At 33.6% G+C, this 22,577-nt stretch overlaps 3 protein-coding genes and 2 long non-coding RNA genes across 9 annotated transcripts in view; 3 read left to right on the top strand and 2 right to left on the bottom strand.

The window, feature by feature from the left end:
• Positions 1-4,225: 4,225 nt before the first annotated feature.
• On the top strand, positions 4,226-6,113 carry LOC145959778 (uncharacterized). The gene is made up of 2 exons (XM_083078927.1): positions 4,226-4,427; positions 4,561-6,113. The coding sequence occupies exons 1-2, from the start codon at positions 4,401-4,403 to the stop codon at positions 5,734-5,736; spliced, it is 1,203 nt and encodes a 400-aa protein (XP_082935053.1). The 5' UTR covers positions 4,226-4,400; the 3' UTR covers positions 5,737-6,113.
• Positions 6,109-22,577, bottom strand: part of LOC145959775 (elongation factor-like GTPase 1) — a 44,057-nt gene continuing 27,588 nt past the window's right edge. Inside the window, exons 5-6 of the mRNA XM_083078924.1 lie at positions 6,916-7,103; positions 6,109-6,565 (exon numbers count right to left, since the gene is read on the bottom strand). Of these exons, the coding sequence (XP_082935050.1) occupies positions 6,377-6,565; positions 6,916-7,103 (377 nt within the window). The 3' untranslated portion in view covers positions 6,109-6,376. The remainder of the gene's footprint in view (positions 6,566-6,915; positions 7,104-22,577) is intronic.
• LOC145959781 (uncharacterized) lies at positions 7,722-10,011 on the bottom strand. Its single transcript, XR_014435179.1, has 2 exons — positions 8,324-10,011; positions 7,722-7,948 (listed from the first exon to the last, which is right to left on the bottom strand). It is a non-coding gene; the product is annotated as an uncharacterized LOC145959781 (long non-coding RNA).
• On the top strand, positions 8,854-11,784 carry LOC145959780 (uncharacterized). 2 transcript variants are annotated; one of them, XR_014435178.1, is made up of 3 exons: positions 8,854-9,740; positions 10,116-10,282; positions 11,365-11,784. It is a non-coding gene; the product is annotated as an uncharacterized LOC145959780 (long non-coding RNA). The 2 variants fall into 2 exon arrangements; XR_014435177.1 differs by lacking the exon at positions 11,365-11,784 and having other exon boundaries at positions 10,116-10,342.
• On the top strand, positions 11,906-20,802 carry Aos (protein argos). 4 transcript variants are annotated; one of them, XM_083078928.1, is made up of 5 exons: positions 11,906-12,430; positions 12,776-13,032; positions 18,344-18,564; positions 18,889-19,060; positions 19,547-20,802. In XM_083078928.1, coding segments are annotated over exons 1-5 (897 nt in total). In that variant the 5' UTR covers positions 11,906-12,429; the 3' UTR covers positions 19,793-20,802. The 4 variants fall into 4 exon arrangements, with proteins under 4 accessions (XP_082935054.1, XP_082935058.1, XP_082935057.1 ...); XM_083078932.1 differs by having other exon boundaries at positions 12,717-13,032; XM_083078931.1 differs by having other exon boundaries at positions 12,714-13,032.

The raw sequence follows: 22,577 nt of genomic DNA, 5'->3' as shown, positions 1-22,577 counted from the left end.
AAATAAGTTAATTATTTTAAGATATATTTATAAGGGTATAGAAGTAATTTTAATGGAATAATGAAAATTTTGCGATTAAAATAACAAACACGGTATCAATCGGATAAACGTAGTTAAATATATAATCAAAATTTTTATTATCAGACCAATTAAAAATTATCCGATTTACGTCGTGTTTGATATCATTTTAATCGCAAAAATCTCAATAATTCATTAAAATTACTTTCATATCGATAAAATAAAAAATAAAAGTTTCAGTTTTTACTTTATAATCTCGTAAATTGCGAATGGATAGAGGAAGTGAAGAAGCCGATTGTAAGAGACTTCGGAATTCTTTGATGATAGGTCATCTCGCTCGCTCTCGACTCGCGGTTTCGCTGTCGCTCTCGCACTTGACAGGTCGTAAAGATAAGCGGACTCGGCTTCCTCGCGAATGTAAACATCTTATAAAATAAAAATCGGATAATTTTTAATTATTCTGATAATAAACATTTTGATTATATATATTTAAATACATTTATCCGATTGATACCGTGTTTGATGTTATTTTAATCGCAAAATTTTCATTATTCCATTAAAATTACTCGCATACCCTTATAAATATATCTTAAAATGATTAACTTATTTATTTGTCACAATTTGCCATCGGCCGCTTGCCAGCGGCAGGCTTGATAACGAGATGAACATGACAGTATATGAGTACGTAAGAGCGAGTGAAACAATAACAGAAGCGAGCGAGATAGTAATAGGAGCGAGCGAGATAGTAATAGGAGCGAGCAAGATAGAAATAGTACGAGCAACGAGGACTCGAGCTCGAGAATCGGATTTTTCTTGCGCGCTATTATTTTCCTCTCGCTCGCTCCTATTACTGTCTCGCTCGCTCCTATTATTGTCTCGCTCGTTCTTGTTGCTGTTTCACTCGCTCTCGATTCTTGGGTCCGCTTATCATTCCGGGCTATCTATCACGACTGCCAAGTGTGACAGAGAAAGCAAGACCATGAGTAGAGAGCGAGCGAGATGACCTATCATCAAAGAGTTCCGAAGTCTCTTACAATCGGTTTCTTCGCTTCCTCTATCCATTCGCAATTCACGAAAATATAAACATCTTATAAAATAAAAATTGAAACTTTTATTTTTAATTTCATCGGTTTGAAAGTAATTTTAATGAATTAAAGAGATTTTTGCGATTAAAATGATATCAAACACGACGTAAATCGGGTAATTTTTAATTAGTCTGATAATAAAAATTTTATAATTATATTTAACTAAATTTATGCGATTTATATCGTGTTTGATATTATTTTAATCTCAAAATTCTCATTATTCCATTAAAATTACTTTCAAATGAATAAAAAATGCATTTAATTTTTTGACATATATTCGTGAATATTATAAATGAAGTCTCGTGTAAAAAACTTCGGAATCTGCGACATCGGGAATTTTTTCATTATTTATAATAATATACGACTTTAAATTGCCATAAAATAAAAACTAAAGCTTTGATATTTTATTTGATCTTTTTGATTAAAAGGGATTAATGAAATTTTAGAAATTGAAAATTATTCTAATAAAATATTGAGTTTAATGTGATTTCAATCGTAAAAATCAAATTAATTCTAAAGTTATGTTCAGTAAGATAAATTAAGTAAAGTACAATGCAACATTTTATACAATGTAGTCTTATTTTCAAAATTATAGTTTAAATTAGACACTATTAATTTATTAAAATAAAACTATAATTATGAGAAATTAAGAGTTTTATTATATACATGTACACATTGATTTTTACGATTGAAATCACATTAAACCCAATATTTTATTAGAATAATTTTCAATTTTAAAAATTTCATTAATCCCTTTTAATCAAAAAGATCAAATAAAATATCAAAGCTTTAGTTTTTATTTTATGGCAATTTAAAGTCGTGTATTATTATAAATAATGAAAAAATTCCCGATGTCGCAGATTCCGAAGTTTCTTACATGAGACTTCATTTATAATATTCACGAATATATGTCAAAAAATTAAATGCATTTTTTATTCATTTGAAAGTAATTTTAATTGAATAATGAGAATTTTAAGATTAAAATAATATCAAACACGATATAAATCGCATAAATTTAATTAAATATAATTATAAAATATAATTATAAAATTTTTATTATCAGACTAATTAAAAATTACCCGATTTACGTCGTGTTTGATATCATTTTAATCGCAAAAATCTCTTTAATTCATTAAAATTACTTTCAAACCGATGAAATTAAAAATAAAAGTTTCAATGTTTATTTTATAAGATGTTTACATTTTCGTGAATTGCGAATGGAGAGGAAGCGAAGAAACCGATTGTAAGAGACTTCGGAACTCTTTGATGATAGGTCATCTCGCTCGCTCTCTACTCATGGTCTTACTTTCTCTGTCACACTTGACAATCGTGATAGACAGCTCGGAAAGATAAGCGGACCCAAGAATCGAGAGCGAGCGAAACAGTAACAAGAACGAGCGAGACAATAATAGGAGTGAGCGAGACAGTAATAGGAGTGAGCGAGACAGTAATAGGAGCGAACGAGACAGTAATAGATGCGAGCGAGAGGAAAATAATAGCGCGCAAGAAAAATCTGATTCTCGATGCTCGAGTCCTCGTTGCTCGTGCTATTTCTATCTCGTTCGCTCTTATTTCACTCGTCCTTCTCGCTTCCTCACGTAACTCTCGCATCGCTTTTATGCATATATACGTACATACATACGTACATACCACACATACCCCCACCCACATATATATATATATATATATATATATATATATATATATATATATATACACACATACATCTTTATTATTTAGAACTTTTATTCTTAAGAAATGTGCACGCGTTTTACATTAAAAATAATATCAAACTTTCTCTCTGTAAATATATAAATTATTTATTAATAGCCTAATAAAATATCTTATTTTCAAGTGTAATCATATAATGAATAAATTTCTATATATATATATATGAGAGAGAGAGAGAGAGTCATACAAAATTCATTAAAAATTTATTTAATATACGTAAGCGTCTTGCTATACAGCACTGGTGCTACCGTCATTTTGTGCACATAGCACGGAACAGAACCAGAAATTGTGCACCTTATATGTTACCCTCTGAGAACATTCGTGCACCTTGGCTTCGTAGTTTAGGTGCACATTTTTAAGGTCCACAGAGGGCGTATCGCTTTCAGGGATCACCTAAAAGCGGGCCATGACACCTCTCATTCTTCTCTCTGACTCAGCTCGAGGGCTACTAGTCAACTTGTGTAACCTTCTGTTTTCTAGGGACAAATGAAATATGCGGTTGCAAACTGACGGCGGTTATGTTGGCAATTTTCTTTTCTTTTTATCCTTTTTATTTAAAAGACAACCACTGGAGTATATAAAATACAAAAATGAACAATAAAAATATTAAAAGTATCATTGAAGTAAGTAATTCGAATTAATGAGTTTTTGTACAATTAATTTTTTTATTATATTTAATAAATAAAATAAAGTTGTTTCTTTAGCATATTTGCAGATTAGGTATATTATTACTGATTAAATTTTCATTCATATTTATATATTAATATAATATTATGCATTTATATATTTTATTTATATATTATTTATATATTATATAATATTATGCATATATATATCTATGTATGTTAATAACTTTGCTTCGAATTATTTACAGACTAATTACACAAATTTTACGTGTGCAACATGTTTTTCACTTCATCACCCTCACCATGGATTAAAAAATATCAAGATGGACATGGTTATGAAGAATCCTAACCCTCCACTCGAAAGTCGCACATTAACTTTGTTCCAATTGAGTCGTGCACATCGCTACACTTTGTGCCTTCCTGTGTATGTTTGTGTTAAGATGTGTTAAACAATTGGAAAGCACCCACTATTGAGTCATATCCATGAAGAACGGTACGTAAAGGCTCGTTTGCACCCTTATTGGAGCCAAAATGGCGAATGATTGCGGTACTTTGTATATCTAGTGACTTTAGTCGCAACTTGATCAAGGTTACGTTCCAAAACGTAAGTAACCGAGGAAATTTTACTCGAATGGTCGTTCCGAAACTCTTTTAAGCCTTTCTGATTGGTTCAAATCGGCCATCCGAGTAAAATTTCCTCGGTTACTTACGTTTTGGAACGTAACCCAAGTAGAAAATCTATATAGTTTATGGCGAAGTTTTCTATGATCTATATAGTTTATGGAGAAATTTTCTAGATTTTCCTGCTGATTTCTTGAAAATAGCGTTTTTTTTTAGGCAAAGAGAAAGTTATCCGTCTGAAGAGGGTTATTTATTTATATATTTATTCCAAAGCTAAATAAAGTGATTTTTGCTGTGGGAAATTATTTTTTAACCCAAAATGGCAAAAGTTGAAATAAATAACGAGGTGAGATGTATGCATGATTTGAATAAGATGCATATGATTTGTTTACAATTGTTATTACTAGAGAAATGTTATTCATTTCATAATTTAATATGTTCATTTCATAATTTAATTTAATATAACTTGTAATTTTTAGATTATTCTGCTGCGACATACGGTTCGTCAAGCACGAGTTTGCGTAGTGAATAAGCTTATCAAAGAAGCTAAACTTCTTCGAAACAAACATGGAAATGAAATACAACAAGAAAAGTATAAAAAAAAGGCTGATAAACTTATCGCTGAAGTTTACGCACTAAAAAGAATTAAAGACGATGAGATTTCCAAGTTTGGTATCACAAATGAAAGAGATTTGACTGCAATATTACAAGATGAGTCTTCAAGTCATTATGATCGTGTAATAGCAAGGGTTGCATGTTATAAAATTTTGTACAAAAGACTGATGCAATTTAAAGAAAAGTTCCCAGACTGCAAAAAATATTTGGTAGAAGGAAAGAAGAAAAATGTCAAGTTGAAGAATAAAAGTGTCGCAAAAACTAAAAAGTCCTTAAAAGAAAATCCTCAGCCTCAGAATGAAAGTTCAGAGGAACAAGAAATTAATTCTTGTAAAAATATTGAACACTCTCAACATAAACCTAAAAATGAGAAAATATCCAACACTGAATTACTCGAAACAACAAATAATTTGCATGATTGTGAAAAATCATTGAATGAAGATAGCGCACCTCTGAAAGAAGAAAAAGTGTCAAGGTTAGAAGACGATACATTAGAGGATACAATTATACATAAGCAACCAAGTGTAATTAAATCGTGTAATGTTACAAAAGAAGCCACTGTAAAGAGATTTGCCGAACTCTTGGAGGAGCAAGAATCTAGCAAAAATGTGGAGATGTCTATCAAAGTTCCAGATTCTACAACTCAACAAGCAAAAGTATCGGACGATTTTTTCATTACAGGAGACAATCAAGATTCACAGACAAGTAGTATTAGTGCCTCGACATCATATGTAAGATCTCACAAATATAATACACGAACATTTCAGTCAAGTAACAGAGTTGAAGAGCAAAACATAAACTACAAAAATAATACAAATTTAAATAAAAGATATCAGGATAAACAATCTAACAAATCTGTTAAACGATTAAATAATAAAACATCTATCAAAATTAATAAGGATACAAATAAGAATAATTCAAATAATGTTAATAACAAAGAAGATAGTGATTTGCATCCCTCTTGGTTGGCTAAAAGAAAAGAACAGAAAATCATGAGCCAAAAATTTCAAGGAAAAAAGATTGTATTTGCTGATGATTAGAGATTAACATGTTTAATAATTTATAATAGTAACAGTTCTGTAAAATTATAATAACAAAAAACTTGTAAATTGATCAAGAACTTTGTATAAAGAATATAATGCAAATATATGTCATTATTTTAACACAAATGTATACATATGTACATTTATTTGATGTAACTTATGCAAACGTTTTATGTGATAATATGATATTTTTTAAATTTATCAATAACCTGTAATATTTGTTATACAAGATACAGTTATGTAAGTATATATTTTCACTCATGTATCCTGCTTTATGCAAAATATGTTGTAGACATATTATGTAACAACGTATTTACGGAAATAATGTTTAGTCGAAATGAACGAGTAAAGGTGAATAAAAATTTAAGATCAAATAGAGGAGACGTTTAATATTTAATTTTCCTCATTAATTAAAATTAAACATTGTTCAATTAATTAATATTTAATCTACAATGTTTGACGAAACCAAAGAAACAACTTTTTTCCTGTTCATGTATGTACCTCGCGTTTTAATTACACACCTTCGCAGATAGAAAATTTAATAGACATGAGATAATCGAGTCTCTACGAGTAGGAAGGACGAAACTTGGAGTAAATGCGCTTTCCGAACGTAATAATCGCGCAAAGGAATTTCACATCACTTATTCTTCGAAAGAGTGCGTTGTTTCTCGGCGTGTGGAACTAGCTGGGAGTCTACAGACAAGCCTTTTCTTCGACGAACCGCATCCATGTAACATTTAGCTCGATTATCGCTGTCCGCTTTTTCGCCGAAATGAAGATACTCTTCCTCCGTAGACGGCACCCAGTAAGGATCCTGCTCAATAACCTGATTATAGAAACAAATAATTAATATAATATAATATTAATATAAATGTATATTTAATATAACAAATAATTAATATAATAAAATATTAATATAAATTAACAATTCTGTGAGATAAGAAAAAAATAGGAAAAATACATTGTTCTCTTTGACAATTTCATAGGCTTGAAATTTTCGAAATTTCGACCTTACTCTTTTTTAAATTATATTTTAATAATGATTAAAGGTGGCAAAATATTTGAAAAAAGACGTTGCTGGAATTTTTCTGTTTTTTTTTCTCTCGGGAACATTTTACTGCGTAATAAGATGAGACGCGGTAGATACAAAACATACACCGGGCGGCTTTTATGTACCTCCCAATGACTAAAAACTAGTTGCGGACTGGCCAATCCAGACGTTTGCGTCCGCAGTTCTCTCGCAAGGTGGAAACTCTCCAGAACCGGTAGGGTGGCCAAAACTCTGAATTGTCCACCGAAGCCATAAGCGCTTTCCGTAGATACGATGCGACCTTGCCTCTTGCCGAATACGGCGTACAATTTTCCTGCAATGGGAAGAAGAAATGTTTATCTTTGGTCTCTCGAAAGGAATGGACAATAAACTCTATATTTGCCTCTAATATTGAGGATATCGTTTCAATATTTTTTTATAGCATTCCTCGTGTGTATGGTATCTTTTCCCCAAATAACGATAAATATCTCCGAGCGGAAAACTTATCTCATTATCGCTGTTACAACAAGATATTTCGTTTAGCCCCATCTCAAGAATGCGGTACACAAGGGATCACGAATAACTGTACAAGAGTCTCGATAGAAATGTATCGAAATGTACAATGACGAAATACGTTTTTAAAATATTCATATTCGATATATTTGATACAGTTTGCTTCTGGAATTAATTGTTTATTGTATCGAAAAGATACAAGATATACAGAAAAAAAAGAAGTGTCAAATCAAAACTTATATACTTAAACTAACGTGTTGTTTCGTCTATACGCAACAATTTATAATCTTCTTAGGAGAATTTAATAATTTTAAATTTCAACAATATTATAGTCTTATTTTAATATTCAAGAATATATAATTATTTACAAAAATTAATAAATATAAGACTCGAAATATAAAATTAACAAAACAGTTATAATGGCAATACGAGTCTAGTGTCGATGTTATAACACATTTATTTATATTACAATCAAATAAATATTGATATTAAAGCATACAAAGAGAGGATAGCGAACGTTTCGACCCTATTTTTGGGTCATCTTCAGCGCGAAAGTATATAATAAAAGATAATATAATAACAATGTGTTTTATATCGGAGTCTGTTACAAAGGTTGCTGTTTAAAGCGATAATAAATGTCTCGGTATCTCATTATCTTGACGATGCCTACGTAAAAACAAAGGACAAAAGTAAAATAAGTTAAATAAATAATGTAATTAATATGAACATAGAAAGAAAAAGTACTAAATTAAACATGAAATTATGAGATTGGAATGTTAATTTATTAAAAATGATCTAAATATAAACTGAACATAAAGTCAAAGAAATAAATAAATAAGTTATAAATAAGTTAAATAAATAATATGACTAATATGAACATAGAAAGAAAAAAGTACTAAGAATTACATGAAAATTACGAGATTGAAATTATTTTAATGTCAATTTATTAAAAATGATCTAAATAAACTGAACATATAGTCAAGAAATAAAAATTAAAAGGTTAAACAGATAAGAAGTTAAAACTACGGAAATGAGACTTACTTCCAGGCATCGAAGATAATGACGCGCCGAGGAGATGAATAAAGACAACTTAACATCTCCGAAGACAAAGATCGACTCGTCTTTAACGGATAAATGTGACTTATATATAAACGGTAAAGAGAGTCAAATAATGTATAAATGTACACATACGCAAAGTCGCAGACCTATTTGTTATGATAGAAACTGTGTTAAATTTTTGGCAAGTTGTTGACAATATTTAAATAAATTTCTGGTAAACGTTCAGTATCCGTTTGCAAATTGAGACCATTTTTTTGCCTCTTGATATATAGCATTTCGGAGATCAATCTTTTACTCAAATATGGTTCTCGATCCAAAACCTGAACGCCATCCCAATCAAAAGTATGATCAAAACCAACCCTGTGATTCGTGATGACTGATTGAGAGACTTTTTAGATGTGACTTTAATTTCCGACAATAATTTTATAATTTTTGACTGGTACCGTAAAGATACCTTTTCCGGTAGATACCTACACTTCTTATCTCAACATCCTCTCTGCCAAAAAAAAAGAGGCACAGTAATTGGTTTAATAGACAAGGTTTTCCGCTTGTCTCACCCTGTTTTCCATTATAAGAATATTAAATTGGCTATCAACATCCTTTTAAGCAATGGATACCCTTTAAATTTTATTTTCCACACATGTGTTGACCGCCTTAAGAAACACCTTTTCAAACCAAATTCCTTAGTGAATAATACCCAGGTCATAAACACAAATGATCACATTACTTATTTCACGATACCATACGTTCCTTCAATCTCCGGGCGTTTTAAACATATCGTTAAGGATTTGGATGTTCGACTCTCATATTACAGTATCAATAAAATGAAAAACTTCATCAGGGCTCATAAGGATCCTCTTCCTACTTCCAATTCTTTGAACGTCATATACAAATTGAACTGCATGGATTGCGATGCGTCCTACGTTGGACAAACTTGCAGACAACTGCATACCAGAATCAACGAACATCGCAGCCACATTAGACATAACACTAATTCTCAATCAGTCATCACGAATCACAGGGTTGGTTTTGATCATACTTTTGATTGGGATGGCGTTCAGGTTTTGGATCGAGAACCATATTTGAGTAAAAGATTGATCTCCGAAATGCTATATATCAAGAGGCAAAAAAATGGTCTCAATTTGCAAACGGATACTGAACGTTTACCAGAAATTTATTTAAATATTGTCAACAACTTGCCAAAAATTTAACACAGTTTCTATCATAACAAATAGGTCTGCGACTTTGCGTATGTGTACATTTATACATTATTTGACTCTCTTTACCGTTTATATATAAGTCACATTTATCCGTTAAAGACGAGTCGATCTTTGTCTTCGGAGATGTTAAGTTGTCTTTATTCATCTCCTCGGCGCGTCATTATCTTCGATGCCTGGAAGTAAGTCTTATTTCCGTAGTTTTAACTTCTTATCTGTTTAACCTTTTAATTTTTATTTCTTGACTATATGTTCAGTTTATTTAGATCATTTTTAATAAATTGACATTAAAATAATTTCAATCTCGTAATTTTCATGTAATTCTTAGTACTTTTTTCTTTCTATGTTCATATTAGTCATATTATTTATTTAACTTATTTATAACTTATTTATTTATTTCTTTGACTTTATGTTCAGTTTATATTTAGATCATTTTTAATAAATTAACATTCCAATCTCATAATTTCATGTTTAATTTAGTACTTTTTCTTTCTATGTTCATATTAATTACATTATTTATTTAACTTATTTTACTTTTGTCCTTTGTTTTTACGTAGGCATCGTCAAGATAATGAGATACCGAGACATTTATTATCGCTTTAAACAGCAACCTTTGTAACAGACTCCGATATAAAACACATTGTTATTATATTATCTTTTATTATATACTTTCGCGCTGAAGATGACCCAAAAATAGGGTCGAAACGTTCGCTATCCTCTCTTTGTATGCTTTAATATCAATATTTATTTGATTGTAATATAAATAAATGTGTTATAACATCGACACTAGACTCGTATTGCCATTATAACTGTTTTATAATTATTTAATTTTACTTTAAGAAAATTATAATCTTTGATTTAAAAATATTACTTTCTATCCAACATTGTTTCTTTTCCATTCAAAAAAATTAAATCTTAAATCATAAGAATATATTTTTCTCGATTGAACTATAAAATGACTTCATTCAAGCAAGCAATTATATTTTTCTTTAAATAACGCAATAATCTCATTTCAAGATTTCCATGTTAAAATTAAATATATTTTCAAAACAAGAATGTCCTTTTTTCTGTGCACAGAAAAAAAATAAGTGTCAAATCAAAACATATACTTAAACTAACGCGTTCATTGTTTCGCAACAATTTATAATCTTCTTAGAAGAATTTAATAATTTTAGATTTCAACAATATTCTAGTCTTATTTTAATATTGTAATTGTCACCTCGAGAATATATAATTATTTAATTCTACTTTAAGAAAATTATAATCTTTGATTTAAAAATGTTCCCTTCTATCCAACTATTGTTTCTTTTCCATTCAAGAAAAATAAATCTTAAATCATAAGAATATATTTTTCTCGATTGAACTATAAAATGACTTCATGCAAGCGCAAGCAATTATTCAAGCAATTATATTTTTCTTTAAATAACGCAATATAATCTCATTTCAAGATTTCCATGTTAAAACTAAATATATTTTCAAAACAAGAATGTCCTTTTTTTCTGTGCACAGAAAAAAAATAAGTGTCAAGTCAAAACTTATATACTTAAACTAACGCGTTCGTTGTTTCGCAACAATTTATAATCTTCTTAGAAGAATTTAATAATTTTAGATTTCAACAATATTCTGGTCTTATTTTAATATTGTAATTGTCACCTCGAGAATATATAATTATTTAATTCTACTTTAAGAAAATTATAATCTTTGATTTAAAAATGTTCCCTTCTATCCAACTATTGTTTCTTTTCCATTCAAGAAAAATAAATCTTATATTTTCAAAACAAGAATGTCTTTTTTTTTCGTGTACAGACGCGAGATGAGAAATGTTCGGGAGAGCGAGAGGGGAACGGATTTGAAGATGAAGTTCGAGAAACGCGCAAAGGGGAAAGGAGGGAAGGATTCGAATCATTGATGAAAAACTGGCTCGCGAGGGAAGAGGAAAGACGGTGCACGGGCACCGATGCACAAAAAGCTACGCGGAGCGTAGTAAATTGCGGCAAAACGGAGCGTGCGCGCGAATGCAAACGGGTCGGCTCCGGAGAAAAAGTAAAACGCTCGTCGATACGTTCCCGGGGAGCGCCGTGGAAGAGAGGATGCGATACAAGGACAAACGCGGCGACGACGACACGTCCCGAGAAAACGGCGACGATGAAAACGTTCGGAGAGGAGAGATAGAGAGGCCCCCGGATAGAGAGTAGCAGTGGGGATGACGTAAGAGCAAGAGAAAGAACGGGGAGGGGAAGGGGGGGGACAGAGGCAGTCAAGAATGAGAAGAGGAGGAGGGAGGAGAGGGAGAAGGGCAAAGGAAGAGAGGTGGGGGTCCATTCATGCTTTACTTCTGGCTTTTAAGAGTCCAGTCGAGCGGACGGCATACCTTCGCGCATAGGTCGATCTTGTCCGACGTTCCGTTTCACTCGACCTCGCCGATCGTTTTACTCGTTTCTCTCCCGAGAGGACACGTAAGAACCCCGCGAGAAGGAGTCCCGCTTGGACGATCGTCGACATCGATCGATCGACGGATACGATCGATCATTTCGGGCAACGATCGGGAAATTCAGTGAGAGTGCGCGATACGCTCTATCGGCCCTAGGGACCACGGGAGATCGGGCCACCGCCAACTCCTTCATGTTTCTAGAACGTTGCTGGAGCGCCAGAGGAAGATAAGAGAGCATTTCAAATTGCCATCAACAAAGACACGTGACGTTGTTGTTCTCATCAGGAGGGAAGAGGAGAGAGATCGTGAGGATTGTAACCCCGGAGAAGGAAGCCTGCGTCAAAGACTCGAGAGAGAAGATTCCAATCGCGCGTGCGACTCTTCGTAATTGCAAAGACCCTCTCGTATTTTTTAATATCCCTCGATCGTGGAATCGCCCAAGTAAGTGATTTAGCATCATCGGAGGGAGACTCTTCGATGACCAACTTGTAAAGATTCACGTCTGAAAATCACGAAAATGGACTTGAAATTATCGACGTTTAGCTTTCTAAATCTATAATTGAATCCGCGAATATTTTTATTATGAGTACTCTCTCGATCCTGTTCTCCTTTATTTCGAGCGCCTCATCACGTAAATAAAAACACATCGGGAGCCCTTGTCTTTATCGCGTCTCCTGTTTTCCAATTGCGAGTAAAAAACAATAAACTTTCTTCCGGACGAAAGAAGGACACCAACGAGCGATCGCCGAGATTTGTTTTTACCGGAACGAATTTGGTTTCTCTCAGTGCGAGACAAGATGACTGGCAAAGCGATACGGCACCTGCTGTACATCCTGCTGGCGATCGCCGGCGTCGTCCGCCGGGGCAAATGCGAGTTTCAGATGACCGAAAACGACGACTACCTAAACGAGTATTTAGTCTTCGACGACAAGTACTTCGAATTGCAAGAATTTGACGACACGACGCTCGAGATCGACCTCATCAATCGTAATAGAAAGCACAGACCGACGCATGACGAACCCAGGGTGCTCTACCAAGTGGGGGTAAGCCTCTTATAGATACCAATACTTACTTCATCTTTAAAAAAAAAAAAAAAAAAATTCTCAATTTTCTCCCAAAAAATTATATAATTAATGATTCATCTCTAGATAAGTTTGAAATATATATTATCATCTAATTTGAAGGATATCTGATCGATATGTGTGCCTGCAATTTATATTTAATGTGTTGCTACTTTTTTATATTGTATTAGATTTTTATATCAAATACGTTAACGTCTCCTCGAGTCTCCTATTTTACTCTGTTAGAATCGCATTACTACTCGTCAAGTTCTCCGAATAAATTACTCAACACTTACTTCATCTTTTTTTCAAAAAAAAAAAATCCCAATTTCCTTCCAAAAAATTATATTATTAATGATTCATGTCTAGACAAATTTGTCGCGAAAATATATGTATATTATCAGCTAAATTGAAAAATATCTGATCGATATGTGCTTGCGATTTATATTTGATGTCCTGCTACTTTTTCATATTCTTCTACTTCTTCTAATATTTTTTCGTTGAAAAAACAGACATTAGATTCTTATATCCAATACGTTAGCGTCTCCTCGAGTCTCCTATTTTATTCTATTAGAACCGCATTACTACTCGTCAAGTTCTCTGAATAAATGACCCAACACTTACTTCATCTTTTTTTCAAAAAAAAAAAAAAATCCCAATTTCCTTCCAAAAAATTATATAATTAATGATTCATCTGTAGACAAGTTTATCGCGAAAATATATGTATATTATCAGCTAAATTGAAGAATATCTGATTGATATGTGTGCCTACAATTTATATTTAATATCCTGCTACTTTTTCATATTCTGTTTCTTCTAATATTTTTTCGTTGAAAAAACATACATTAGATTCTTATATCCAATACGTTAGCGTCTCCTCGAGTCTCCTATTTTACTCTGTTAGAACCGCATTACTATTCGTCAAGTTCTCCGAATAAATTACCGCGTACAACGCGATTAAATATTAATGAGTCGCGCGATTGCATTGCCGGTAAAACACACATCGCGGCAAAAATATATATTTCACGTTTCTTGTTTCGCGTCTTTTCGTTATTCTTGAAATCCGATCGAATTGCCGTCGAGCCTGGATTTTTTTCTCTCCGACACACGTGGCGCGCTTGTTCCTCGGCATCGGCGGTTTTCAGAAAGTTTAACAACATGTGTCCGTAGCAACGTACATATGCGAGTTGATATATTCTCTCGGGTAGCATTCCGAGGATTTGAAGCTAAATCGTCCGCTTACAGGCGCGCAGGAAGTATCGCGGGGAGAGGAAAAACGTAGCCGTTAGCAAAGAGCGGCGCCCACTCGATGCTCGAACCTGTTGCTGTCGTAGCTGTAAACACCTACGTATCGGTCCGTACATGCGTGTATGTATCGCATGTACGGGGTACGTAGGTTTACACGTGCGGGGATAAGCGCATAACCCAAGTACGACATATCGTAGATACGTACGTTCGCACGTGGGCTGAGAGTACGTGCGCAGGAATGATATGGCGGAGATGACGAGATACGTGTATATGTATATGTACGTATACGTGTGCGTGTGTACATTTAGAGGAGAAAAAAAACTGTGTACTCTCTTTATATCGGACAAAACCTCGCGCCGGTTTGTTGGAATCGCCTCGCGTGTTCGTTCTCTTCGATATATTTTTCGCCTCTTTAATTGTATTCCCTATATTCGCCGCTCCTTTCTCTTTCTCCTCGACAATTATACGTCTACGTGTTAATTTATCCGGATAAATTAGAAAGCGATTTAACCGGAGAGTAGCCCTTCCTCGCAGATCGCTCATAAGTAAATCATACATAGAAGAATCATAATGAATTTAACAAAAAAAATTCCCTATGCAAAAATAAAATCATTCAAGCTTACAAAAAAACAAAGCCTCCTGCAAAAAAATTTTAATGTACATTTTAAATATTCCTTATGCAAAAAAATAAAATCATTCAAGCTTACAAAAAAAAAACAAAGCCTCCTGCGAAAAAATTTTAATTTTTTACATTTTAAATTTATCTTTGCCTCCAAAAATCTGCTTTTCGATCATATATATGACCTGCTCCAATCTCTCTCTGCTCTCTATCCCTCATAAGTAAATCATACATAGGAGAATCATAATGAATTTAACAAAAAAAAATTCCTTATGCAAAAATAAAATCATTCAAGTTTACAAAAAAAAAAACAAAGCCTCCTGCAAAAAAATTTTAGTCTACATTTTAAATTTATCTTTGCCCCAAAAATCTGCTTTTCAATCATATATATGACCTGCTCCAATCTCTCTCTGCTCTCTATCCCTCATAAGTAAATCATACACAGGAGAATCATAATGAATTTAACAAAAAAAATTCCTTATGCAAAAATAAAATCATTCAAACTTACAAAAAAAAAAACAAAGCCTCCTGCGAGAAAATTTTAATCTACATTTTAAATTTATCTTTGCTCCCAAAAATCTGCTTTTCGATCATATGTATGACCTGCTCCAATCTCTCTCTGCTCTTTATCGCTCATAAGTAAATTATACACAGGAGAATCATAATGAATTTATTAACAAAAAAAATTCTTTATGCAAAAATAAAATCATTCAAGCTTACAAAAAAAAAACAAAGCCTCCTGCAAAAAAATTTTAATCTACATTTTAAATTTATCTTTGCCTCCAAAAATCTGCTTTTCGATCATATGTATGACCTGCTCCAATCTCTCTCTGCTCTCTATCCCTCATAAGTAAATCATACACAGGAAAATCATAATGAATTTATTAACAAAAAAAATTCTTTATGCAAAAATAAAATCATTCAAGCTTACAAAAAAAAAAACAAAGCCTCCTGCAAAAAAATTTTAATCTACATTTTAAATTTATCTTTGCCTCCAAAAATCTGCTTTTCGATCATATGTATGTATGACCTGCTCCAATCTCTCTCTGTCTCTCTGCTCTCTATCAAGCACCCAGTTCCATTATACCTCGGATCGGCGCGAGATTTCCGAGCTCTCTTAGAAACATCCGGTATAGCTGTACGGTACGATGAAGGAGCGATCTTTTTACCAACGTCATCCATCCATTCGACCAGATTCCCTGCGTCGTCGTGCGTCTCCTGCCTCTCTTTTCTTCTTTCTTTTTTGTCCCGTAGCTTCCACCTCGTCTCTCGCGCGCGCCCTTCTTCTCTCGGCCGTCCTCGAGCGGGTACCTCTAGCGGCCACCTCCTCCTGCTCTTCCTCCACCTCCGTCTCTTTCTCCTCCTTTGCCTTCGTGTGGTATGTCCATCCGAGTGCCAGGTGTCATTTTCATTGCGGCCGTGCGAGAAGCGAGAGACGCGTGAGAACTTCCGGATGGTTTACGGCGCCCTTCCGGTCCTTCTATTATCCCATTTTAGTTTACCACCGCTGTGTATGCGTGAATCCCCGTCGTTCCGCTATATCAGCTTCTAAAACTTCCTTCGCCTTTCGTTACGCTCGCCTTTTCTTTCGCTCTTGGGACCGACGGAAATAGGATAAAGAGATGCATAGAAAATAAGTCGTATGGGAAATACGATTAACGATCGGAAGCTCGCTTGAAATCGGAGCGAGCCTGGACGGATGGATTATACAGAGTGTTCCTAAATTCGCGATAAATATTTTAACGACAAATTCTTTGTAACATTTTAAGACGAAAATGTTGAGATTATTAAAAATGAGAGACTATGAAATTCTTGAATATTTTCACAATAATTTCATCAGTGTCAAAAGTATTCGATTCATGCAAGCACCTTTACCATTAGCCACTTTGTGATTAACCCCTGAACGCGCGAAACTCTAGCTCGTCATCAGTGATTTTTAAACTTTTCCCATTTGAAAATTATTATAGCTTCGACATTTTCATATTAGACTTTTCGTCTTAAAATATTACAAAAAATTTGTCATTAAAATATTTATCGCGAATTTAGAAACAGCCTATATATAAGCGTGCTTTCAAAATATTCTAAAAGTTTATCTCTTTCGAAAGTTGAAATTTATCTGCGTTTCGACGGATTGAATAGACGATTTCAAAAAATAGACGCATCGAGTCCAACTAAATTCATCATTTATATCTAATAATTAAAGCATATTTTATATGTTAAAAATTTAGCACGTTTAAAAAAAAATAAAAATTAGCAAATTTAAAAAAAAATATTCCTTTCTACAAATTTATTGGATAAAATGCCGTAAAAAATTGTAAAAAAATTGGCGAAGGAATATCTCTGGAGCAAATGGAAAATTATTCAGCTATCGCATAATTTTACGATATTCGCAGATGTAGGCTAGACTTTAGCGCGAACGGATATCCAAGAGAACGAGATCAAGGAGCATTTTCCTCGTAAAAAGCTGCTCGTGCGATCCGTTGTATCGTGACGGAGGCGATCGTAGTAATAGTAGTGGCGATAGTAAAGTAGTAGAAGCCTTACAAAAAGACAAACGAGATGAACGGAGGATGATCGTGGCAAAAAGTCGAATGCTCACAGTCGACGGTAAAACGGCGGAAGGCCATTTCCTCGAACCTTTTCTTCGTTGAATGGCACGTTGCTTAACTACTTCTGCTCACGCACTATCGTACACCTCGATAAGTGTATCGCGTTAACAGAAAATGCGCGTGACTTCTCGCGACGAACTTTTTTTCCCGCCCTCTATAAAACCATAACATATCCTGGAACACGTGGAAGGACCTGGAAGATCGATCAATCTACAAATTTAATAGGGTGTAAATAAAATTGTCAGTGTTTCGAATGGTCTCTTTGCGTATAAGTGCGTTTCCATCGGTTCAAACGTCGAATGCGAGATCGCCGAGATCGAGTCTGCGAAAAATTTCACGAGCGTACTTCGACAGATACCTCGCCTTACGGTAGTTGATGTCGTCGATGACGATAGGCCGGACAGGACGTACGCGATTGCCTCAATGAATGGACTGGCAACATCTAAATAGTCCAGTTACAGCAGACTTTGTATCGCCGGCGCAGGAAAGAGCGGATATACTTTAGTTACGAGTCTGTGCAATCGTCTCGTTTATTTCATTAGCCGTGTCCCATAGCGCGACACACGTTCAACCTTTTATTATTACGCAACGGTACAATCACTGCGATCTTAATCGCCCCGCTAATCATAATTTCGTTATCATTTCGAGACGCGTTCCCTCGCGACCGATCCTGATGAGATGCGTCACCCGGACTCAGATTTTTCGTCTCGATTCGACTTGTATCTCTGCTGATTCAACAACTTTCCGTGAATTTCTGCCGATTATCGCCTCGATCAATCGCTTTATTCATGACGGGAGTATCTGTTTGTTTGCGCAGGATAGCGAGAAGGAATTGCCAGAGTGCGCGGACCGGAGCGAGGTATGCAGCAAGGTGGATTTATATGGTGCACCGTGGGTTGAGAGACAATGTCGTTGTCCGAACGGCCGTGCTTGCCCCAGCAGTCTTCACGGGGACGACGGACACACGATCATCGATAAAACGCGCCGCTACAAGCTCTGTGAACCCGTGAAACGACTTCCTATCTGTCGTTACTTCAAGTTAGTTCGACCACGTCACGTATCTCCTCGATCGTTATCCGTATTGTTCGAGTCTACATCTTTTATATTTTTTATAAAGAATTGATTCTTTAAAAATTTTAATGTTGTATAATAAAAAAATTTAATTTTCTTAAAATTTGAAAAAAAAAAGATCTTATTGTTAGAATGATTTAGAATCTTTCATACGAGATGTTGAGGTAATTTCTATTTAAAAACGCTTGTAAATGTGCAACTTGATGTTCCTTCGTCTTGAGGGAGGGATACATTTTTTTCGAGTCATCATAGATGTTCGCAATGGAAATATTCCGATTTTTTAAACCGCAGAGATATTACGTGGACCCTGGCACCCGGAGGAGGTCCAGCAAACGCGACTGTACAACGAGTTCACTGTCGATGTCGGCCAAGTAGCGTGCCGTACCTAGTTCGTAGGCTACCTCATAGATCACCGGATGGAAATCAAGGCTTTATCTACGCCTTCGCTTGCTCTCCGCAAAGCGTAAGTCAGCGATAGACGATAATCGATATGAGATATCGCGGCAAAAATAAGAAAGAAGAAAAAAACAATTCCTAAAATGTTATTCAAGTCCAAAAAAGAGGAGAAGCATGTTTCTCTCCACCTACATTAATTAATATAACGATATTAATTTAAATTAATTTAATTTAAATTAATATCGTTATATTAATTTAAATTAAATTTATTTAAATCAATATCGTTATATTAATTATATTAATATAAGCAATTAATATAAGCAAATTAATTTCGGCAAATTAATTAATTAAATTAATTTAAATTAATATCGTTATATTAATATAAGCAATTAATATAAGCAAATTAATTTCGGCAAATTAATTAATTAAATTAATTTAAATTAATATCGTTATATTAATTATATTAATAAATAAATAAATTAAAATTAATTTAATTAATTAATTTGCCGAAATTAATTTGCTCCTAAAAGAAAAATTCTTTGTCTCGATTCAGAGAATACGATGCCAGCATAAAGAGCCTTGTCGCCTGTTCACCGTGCGTAAGAGACGTAATTCGCAACTCGAGGAGGTGAACGCCTCGCCACTTTGCCAGTGTCCCCGAGGATACCGATGCCCGCGACGACACACGGATCCTGGCTCCTCACCGGCGAGATCCTACGCCGGTGTCTTGGAAATCAAGACCTACAGCGGTTACTGCATATCCACCTACAACTTCGATAAAATGATCTACGATATCTAAGAGAGGATCGTAGAATCCATGTACCTTCATTCAACAATATATCGGCGGTGTCGATCCGGATATTTGCCACGCGCGACATTAGAGTATCATAGTTGAATTACATTAATTACTAATTTTTTTATAAAAAATGGCATCACGGTTACATCTGCATTTTTTTAAGAATCTATTAACCAATTATAAAATGATTATTAAATTAATAATTATTTTATAATAAATTAATTATTAAATATATTACATCGTCGTATCGATAAACACTATCGTGTCGATGAACGAATTAAGCGCGCTTTATTCGCGAGGAAGAGGTCCTCCCGCGAAAAACTTGCGTCCCAATTTTCCAGAAAAAATTGGACAACGCAAAAAAACTTTCAGATTATTATTGATGTGTTATCAATAATAATCTGAGTTTTTGCGTTGTCCAATTTTTTCTGAAAAATTGGGACGCAAGTTTTTCGCGGGAGGACCTCTTCCTCGCGAATAAAGCGCGCTTAATTCGTTCATCGACACGATAACGAAAGCCTCGACGACAGGAAATTGATATATTTGTCAACCGATCATGTGTCATTAACCGTACAATGCCGTGCCATGTAGCATCTCTAATGGCGCGTTGGCGAATGTTAAATGTAAAAAGTATGTACAAAAGTATGTAGAGATAAGAAATTTGTGTGCCACCTATACAATTTTGTACAATATAATATTTGGATCTTCTCACTTTGCATCCGCATGAATAACTCGATCATGTTATTGTACATCTCTTGTAACAACGATGAGTCTTTCCATTTTTTTAGTGCTATCTTGACTTTGTATATTCCTTTACAGAATATTACAGACGTCGCAGTTAAATGTCATAGTAGTTGGTGTAACTTGTATATATCTGTGTTTGATCCTCTTATTCGAGGAGCATATTTATATTATTGTATATGATAGCATTGTAAGACAATTCGGATGAGACTCTCTCGATGTTATATTTGTTAATTTTACTTTAACTTAATAAAAAATATGACTGCATTGTGCTTTACTTTCTTCAGATTTTCTTTCTATTTCACATTTTATGTTGAGCGAACGAGAATTTCATTGAATACTAAAATACCGATATGAATAATTTTGTAATAAAATTTATATATCTTTGCAAGATTTGCAAAATATATATACATGATAAGGAGCGAGAGATTTATCGATCTTTGATGTAGAATTTTCAATCTGTGCCGCAAGTCGATAAAGAAGATTGTGACAATGCTTTCAACGATAAATAATTGTGTACATTTTGATAAAACATTTCTTATTAGAAACAATATTTTAATTTAAAGCGTTACACAAAATTGTTTAGGCAGTTCTATCTTGATAAAGGTTTACTTAAAAAAAAAAAATGTTCATGTCAATCAATTATTCTGTATATTTTCATATACATCTAAAATATAATAAATGATATAACAATACTGTATATCTGTCATTATTCTAATTTTTATTATAAAAAATTGTGCGTCATCATATATTATAATAATGGTACTAATTAAATTATATCAGAATCTTTTCATCGATATATTTCTTTTTTTTAACGTTCATTGCATAATAAAAAAAATAATCGCGTACATTTTTTCAGAGAGCAATGCTTAAGAATATTAATATTATTATAAATGTAAAATTAAAATGCGTCGTTATAAATTTAAAGGTCGGGTGCTTTCTAAAGAAATGCCGATTTCTCCTTTCAAGATACAGGAGGGTATTGTTCTCTCGTTCCGTGCCGAGTGATCCTAGGATAACTTGACATAACCAGAACGCGAATGAACGTCATCGGAAGCCGTGAGTTATCTGTGAGAACGTTACGGTCCATCACCCGCAACTGCTCGCGGATGCTCTACTCGCGCGTTACCATCTGCACGACACCGTTACCGCCGCACTGCGCTTCGCTGCCTTGAATCATTGAATCGCCTCCTCTTGTCCAGCGTACATCGCAAACGTACTTTTCAGATACATTTAGACGATCGGTCAAAATCACTCGATATCCGCGACAGCCATTTAAACCAAACGACATTGATTTATCGTAGCCCTTTTTTTTTAAACACCCATAATAGATAAAATATAATTTTTTTTACTATCTGAAAATTAAAATATTTTCAGAATTATAAAAATTTCAAACAATTTTTTTTCCAAAATTATATTTTTCGAATTAGTTGTTAATGCTTCTCTAAATCAATTGTCTTAAAATTTTAACAATATATTCCAAAATGTATTGCGATACATATAATTATGCTCCTTTTTTGACTTTAATTTTTTTTAAACAATATTTGAATAGAAAGCAGTCAAGTCTGAAGAGATTTCTTGTCCAGCGTACGTCGTAAATGTACTTTTCAGATACATTTAGACGATCAGTCAAAATTACTCGATATCAGCGACAGCCATTTAAACCGAACGACATTGATTTATCGTAGCCCTTTTTCGTAAACACTCATAATAGATAAAATATAATTTTTTTTACTATCTGAAAATTCAAATATATTTTCAGTTTTAAAAATTTCAAAAACAATTTTTTTCCAAAATTACATTTTTTGAACTAGTTGTTAATGCTTCTCCAAATCAATTGTCTTCAAATTTTAACAATATATTCCAAAATGTATTGCGATATATATAATTATGCTTCTTTTTTTACTTTATTTTTCTTTAACAATATTTGAATAGAAAGCAGTCAAGTCTGAAGAGATCTCTTGTCCAGCGTACGTCGTAAATGTACTTTTCAGATACATTTAGACGATCGGTCAAAATCACTCGATATCAGCGACAGCCATTTAAA

The sequence above is a fragment of the Camponotus vicinus genome, unplaced genomic scaffold (genome assembly GCF_025532165.1).
Source record: "Camponotus vicinus isolate PSW18456_S1 unplaced genomic scaffold, iyCamVici1.0 SCAF_1, whole genome shotgun sequence".
Taxonomy (NCBI): domain Eukaryota; kingdom Metazoa; phylum Arthropoda; class Insecta; order Hymenoptera; family Formicidae; genus Camponotus; species Camponotus vicinus.
This window is presented reverse-complemented; position numbering and strand designations above follow the sequence as displayed.

Excerpts from the sequence above, each read along its gene's own strand:
- LOC145959778 (XM_083078927.1), top strand. The coding sequence starts at position 4,401 with ATGGCAAAAGTTGAAATAAATAACGAG. Across the intron at positions 4,428-4,560 it reads AAGTTGAAATAAATAACGAG|ATTATTCTGCTGCGACATAC; the intron begins GTGAGATGTATG and ends TGTAATTTTTAG.
- Aos (XM_083078928.1), top strand. Across the intron at positions 18,565-18,888 it reads CCTATCTGTCGTTACTTCAA|AGATATTACGTGGACCCTGG; the intron begins GTTAGTTCGACC and ends TTTAAACCGCAG. Across the intron at positions 19,061-19,546 it reads TCGCTTGCTCTCCGCAAAGC|AGAATACGATGCCAGCATAA; the intron begins GTAAGTCAGCGA and ends GTCTCGATTCAG.